This window comes from Antechinus flavipes, chromosome 1 (genome assembly GCF_016432865.1).
Source record: "Antechinus flavipes isolate AdamAnt ecotype Samford, QLD, Australia chromosome 1, AdamAnt_v2, whole genome shotgun sequence".
NCBI classification, from domain to species: Eukaryota; Metazoa; Chordata; class Mammalia; order Dasyuromorphia; family Dasyuridae; genus Antechinus; species Antechinus flavipes.
This window is the reverse complement of record NC_067398.1, coordinates 723,826,358-723,832,116: the sequence shown is the minus strand read 5'-3', so window position 1 is coordinate 723,832,116 and position 5,759 is coordinate 723,826,358. Positions and strand designations below refer to the sequence as shown.

The window sequence follows — 5,759 nt, the reverse complement described above, 5'->3', positions numbered from 1 at the left end:
AGGCAATCAAAATTCACATGACTTTGGGAATGGCACTTGCAGAATAATGGCCCTGCCGAAGGAGAAGCTTCAGGGTCTTGTTGAGCTATCTCCCCCATCTATGATTGAAACAAGGGAAGTCTTCTTCTTTGTAATTATGCAATATATGGACTATCTTATAAAGAACCAGGGTGTGAAATACATTTTGGGGAATGTTTCTGTAGGAGAAGGTTTGTTACTGAGTGTTGCAGAAGAGAGGGTGACAAATGGAAAGAGTAAGTTGGAACATGTGATCATCCATGTACACTCCTAATTAGGTACCTGTGGAGGTGGTTATCAAAGCCAGAATGGCAAAAAAAAAAAAAAAAAAAAAAGAAAAGAAAAGAAAAAAGCTGCGTTTTTCTTCACAAACAAATAGCTGTCAGTTAAAAATGTTTATTGCATTCCCCTGTCACCATCTTAGATTCCCTCTGCTGTATGTAGTCCCAGTTGTCCTGCTGGATCCAGGAAGTTGCCTTTGGAGGGGAAGCCTCCTTGTTGCTTCAACTGCTCCCCATGCTCAGAAGGAGAAATCTCCAGCCATATGGGTGAGTTACAGCAAGGAGCTCGCTTTTTACTGCCCATGCTAGTGAAAAAGAATAAGAGGATATTCTTTTGTCTCAATTTTGCAGAAATGTCCCTGTCTCTGTAAATGATTATATGAGTCAGAGAAAGAGAAAAAGTTAGGAACTTTTCTCATAAGATAAAGGGTGAAAACAAGGATGCACATTCTCACCAATATTCTGAATCTTTGTACTAAAAATGTTACCTTTAGCAATAAGAGACCAAAGTGAAATTGAAAATTAATGTAAGCAATGAAAAAACTAGTATCACACTTTGCAGGAGATTTGGTATGTTTAGAGAATCCTTGAAACTCAACAAAAACTACTTGAAACATTTTCAACACAATCGCTGTATAGAACAAAAACCCACATATATCACCGCCATTTTCATGTTATAAAAAAAGGCCAGGAATGAGAGGTAGAAAGAAAAATCCCAGATAAGTGGAAACAAGACAAAATATGTGGAAGTCAACTTGCCAAGTCAGTGCCAGGAACTGTACAAACACAATGACATGGTAAATTTTTCCTGCTGCAAAATGAGAAAGATAATAAAAAGGAAGAAATTATTCATCATCTTATTTCTTTGATGAACTGCAATCATTTACCATTTTACTCCTACACAGTTTGCCATGGATATACACAAAGGTAAAGATTAAAAACAATACATACAAGTGTCTCTGCATTTGTATGTATATTTATAAAATATGTAAATATATAAGTTTATAGATAAAGGAGTGAGAGAGATGTCTTTGCAAGAAATAAAAAGGGAGAAACAGATAGATGTTGAGAGACGAAGGCAGAGGTAGAGATAGAAAGAAATGAATAGAGAAACAGAAATCGAAACAGAGATGTTGAGCTGGAGAATGCAAAAGCAAAGAAAGTTACCTGATGGGGGAGTTGTATTCCACACATTTTAGATTGCAGACTTTTCTCTAACTTACGGGTCTGGTTTCAGCAGAAAATTTACTCAAAACTGACCAAGAGCTGAAAAGTAGCAGGGTCTTCAAAGATCATGGTTCATGTCCCATAAGAAACCCAGAGCCATTAGCTGACTCTGTAAGTTCCATAGGAGCCATCCAAATGCTATTACCCCTTTCTACTGATGATCCAGTATTGCCTTTCCCTATTTCATTGTTCTAATGCTTTATGGTATTGAACAATATAGTAACAAAAAAGTCAGACATAGTGAGCAATGCTAAACAAATTGGCCTTTTCCCCCTGACATTTTAATCAACACAGTTAAAGCAGGGATAGCCCTGGGACTGAACCTGGAACTTGTGGTTAGAAGGAAATCCTGCAGCAGGAACCATCTCTACTTAAGAAGGTCAGGTATTTAGCTGGGCCTTGTTTTCTGGGAGATACCAAAACCATTGTGGAGCAGAGTGACTTCCACAGTACTAAAAATGCATCTGCCCTTCGTGGCCATCACCTATTTTTATCACACGGCACATGGAGTGACATCAGATAATTAATCAGCTCAGGAGGTTAAGAAAAGAGACATGGGATAAGTAAATCACCACGTGGGTCACAGGGCTTATGGAGTCAACACTGCATCCCAAGCTCCAAGCAGAATGGATGCTGCCGTGGCTTATTCAATAGCATTGCATTTGAGTCTGGCTTTACGTGGTTTTGAATCCAAGAGAGAGGGGAAAACAGGAAACCAGAGAAAAGGCGGCTTCTGTGAGAAGATCCTACAATTACAAAATTTAGACGATCCCTCAATCTCATCTGCTGCCTTAGTGGGGCCCTCATGGGTCTCTCCCCTGCAATGAGGGCAAACTCTTGTGATCATGATAAAAATTGTAAAAACCATTTAAATAGAGGCTCAATTTTGTGCTACATATGTTCTCTCTCATGTGATGCTCATAATAACCTTATGAAGATGGTGTGATTATTATCCTTATTTCCCTGAAAGGAAAACAAAGACAGACCAAAGCATATTATTTACCCAGTTACATAACAACTGTGTTTCTGAGGCGGGGTGTAAACTCTGACTTTCTTGATTTCAAGTCCTATTCATATCCAGTAGTCATTTACTTAGTGATAATTCATAGTAAAATTGAAGCAGTTGAGGGTAATTTGTGACATAGCTGCCATGTCTCTTTGGGTTTTCACTGCAAATGTGACAGGGACAATAAAAGATTTGTGAAGATCATAGACAAAGAAGGAGAATCAATGAGGAAATAATAATAATTTTGAGGCAACAGAGAGACTGCTGAAAGAAATCAGGGGTCTAGTGTGTCATTGAAGCATTCGAGATACTAATTTCAGGTCTCATGGACCTGAAAGCTATGGTTAAAATAAGGTCAATCCAATATTCCAAATACTAGTGAAAAACTCCAACTGAGGATCCAAAGAGAACTTTTCTTTAAATTAATTGATGAAATGAAGATATTAATGGGTTATCATTTTCACTATTGAATACATCCTGGAAAGGCTTGATTTCTCTTGGGATTCATAAAAGGAATACTTCCAAAACAAAAGAAACAGGTTTTCTATAAGAAACTTGCTAGCTGTTTAAGAAGTCATTAATCAGTCAATCAAGAGTCATTTAGTATGGGAAGAACGTGGTCATAAATAAAGGGTTAGAGTGATAAAAAGGAAGTGAATCCTTCATTCAGGGAGATTCTATTCCAACCTAGGAGACAAGTATACACATACTGTGTGCATCTACCAAGGAAATGTTTAAAATTCATATAAATCAGTTGTGGAAAGGTGAAAACTGGGAGTTGCAAAGAATGAGGAAGTATTGAGACAGGCAGCTCTTCTACTTGAGTTGTTGCCCAACACAACACAGAAGGAATCTGGATATTTGATAGGAAAGGGCTCCACTGTCTAAGCTTATTGTCTTTAGTGATTAAGTTAAGAAAAAAAGGTATCATCCCTTATATAAAAGGAATAAAGAGAACTTGAACCCAAGCCAAGAGTGATCAAGAGCATGAATAGATTTGATCTGGCCAGTGTACTGTACCAAGTGACTTACCAGTGACTGTGTCCTCTGGTAAAGAGAGAATGGGGTTTTGCATCCGGTGGAAGCAGAAGGAATTGCTGCAGATCTGGGGACGATTTCCTACTGTGGGAATGAAGAGGAATATTTTAATCTAAATGTTAAGTCCTTGTTTGTCTCCTGCAGATGCCGAGAAGTGTAAGAAGTGCCCAGAGCATGAATATTCTAATGAGCAGAGAGATCTCTGCTTGCCCAAGACTGTGACCTTCCTGGATGTGAATGAACCCTGGGGGAAGGCAGTGACAGCTGTAGCTGTTTCACTCTCATTGCTCACCGCCCTGGTTCTGTGGGTCTTTGTGAAGTTCCAAGACACTCCCATAGTCCAAGCCAATAACAGGAACCTCAGCTACCTGCTCCTCACCTCCCTTTCCTCCTGCTTCCTCTGCTCCTTGCTCTTCCTGGGCCGTCCCACAACGGCTTCCTGCCTTCTCCGACAAACAGTATTTGCAGTTGTGTTCACGGTGGCTGTTTCCTCCATTCTGGCCAAAACCATCATAGTGGTTCTGGCTTTCAGGGTTACAAGGCCAGGGAGCAGGATGCGGATGTTCCTTCATCCCAGAGTGCCCTACTGTGTGGTTCTCATCTGCTCCGGAATCCAAGGGCTTTTCTGTGCCATCTGGTTGGGGACCCATCCCCCCTTTCCAGAGGCAGACACAAGCTCTGAATCCAGGCACATCATCCTCACTTGTAACGAGGGTTCTGCCTTTGCATTTTACTGTGTCCTGGGCTACATGGGCTTTCTGGCCCTGGGCAGCTTCACCATAGCCTTCCTGGCCAGGAACCTACCTGATGCCTTCAACGAAACCAAGTTCATCACGTTCAGCATGCTGGTGTTTTGCAGTGTCTGGGTCTCTTTCCTCCCCACATATCAGAGCTCCAAAGGGAAAGCCGTGATGATCGTGGAGATCTTCTCCATTTTGGCCTCCAGTGCCGGGTTATTGGGCTGCATTTTTATTCCCAAATGTTTTGCAATTCTCCTGATATTGTGGGAAAATAGCACAAAACAGAACAAGAATCAAAGGAGTTCCAGGAGCAAGAATTCTTCTTCTTTTTTTAGTGTGATATCTTTATTTTCCCCTTTCCATGTAAAACAATATTTTTAACTTTTTAAAAAGGTTTGCCTTCCCCATTCTCTCCCTTCTTGCCCATCCCCAGAACCACTGAGATACCACATGTGCAGTTACACAAAATATTTATAGAAATGCCTTGCTGAGAAATATACATGCATCATTCCTTGGGTTAATAAAAAGAACTCCTAAAAATAAAATTTTTACAAACTGTGTAACATCCAACAGTTTCATCATAAAGACCTTCAGAGCAGTTTTGGACCATTTTGTTGTTGAAAAAGCAAAGTTATTCACAGGTGACCAATCCACTCTATTGCTTGACTTGATACACATTACATTTCAGTTTTCATATGTTCATGTATCTTTCCAGATTTTTCTGGTCATCATAGTTATAAATCATCAAAGTATTCCATCGTAATTACATACAACAATTTTTTCAGCCATTCTGCATTTCATGAGAATTCCCTCAATTTCCAATTCTTTCCCCAAGAACAGAGGTGACATCAATATTTTTGTTCATATGTTTCCTTTTCCTTTTTTTTCTTAATTCCTTTTAGGATTCAAGCCATGATGTGTTAGTTTTAGGTGGATGAATTTGCCTAATTTTATAGCCTTTTCAAAATATATCATAAATTTTTATCAATATCAGTTGGGAACTAGCTCATATTTTAATACTTTTCATTCCTTTATCTATACATTTGAGAAGAGCTGTTTGCAGAAAAGAAAGTTGCTTCAAAATTGTTTCCACAATGACTATTGCTAATTATATTTTCTCTGATTATTCTATTTTGTTTTTTTTCAATTTATCCTTCATGAAAGGGTTTTACTTTTCATCACACATTTCACAATATTCCCTCTCTTTTCTCACCCTAGCTCTGCTCTTATTGTTTTAACATATTACTACCTTACAAAATAATATAGATTTCTCTATCCATATTGAGTGTGTATGTTATTTCGTCTTAGAGCCAATTCAAATGAGTATAATATTCACTCTCTCTCTCTCCCCTCTTCCTTCCCCTCTGCTACATGCTTTATGTTGCCTTTTTAATAGAAGATAATTTATGCCATCCTCCTTCTTCCTTTCCCTTTCTCCCAACACATTCC

The 5,759-nt window shown here is 38.9% G+C and overlaps 1 protein-coding gene across 1 annotated transcript in view; it reads left to right on the top strand.

The window, feature by feature from the left end:
- Nucleotides 1-4,892, top strand: part of LOC127549029 (vomeronasal type-2 receptor 26-like) — a 22,903-nt gene extending 18,011 nt beyond the window's left edge. The window contains exons 5-6 of the mRNA XM_051976772.1: nt 443-566; nt 3,715-4,892. Of these exons, the coding sequence (XP_051832732.1) occupies nt 443-566; nt 3,715-4,691 (1,101 nt within the window). The 3' untranslated portion in view covers nt 4,692-4,892. The remainder of the gene's footprint in view (nt 1-442; nt 567-3,714) is intronic.
- The last annotated feature ends 867 nt before the right edge of the window (nt 4,893-5,759 follow it).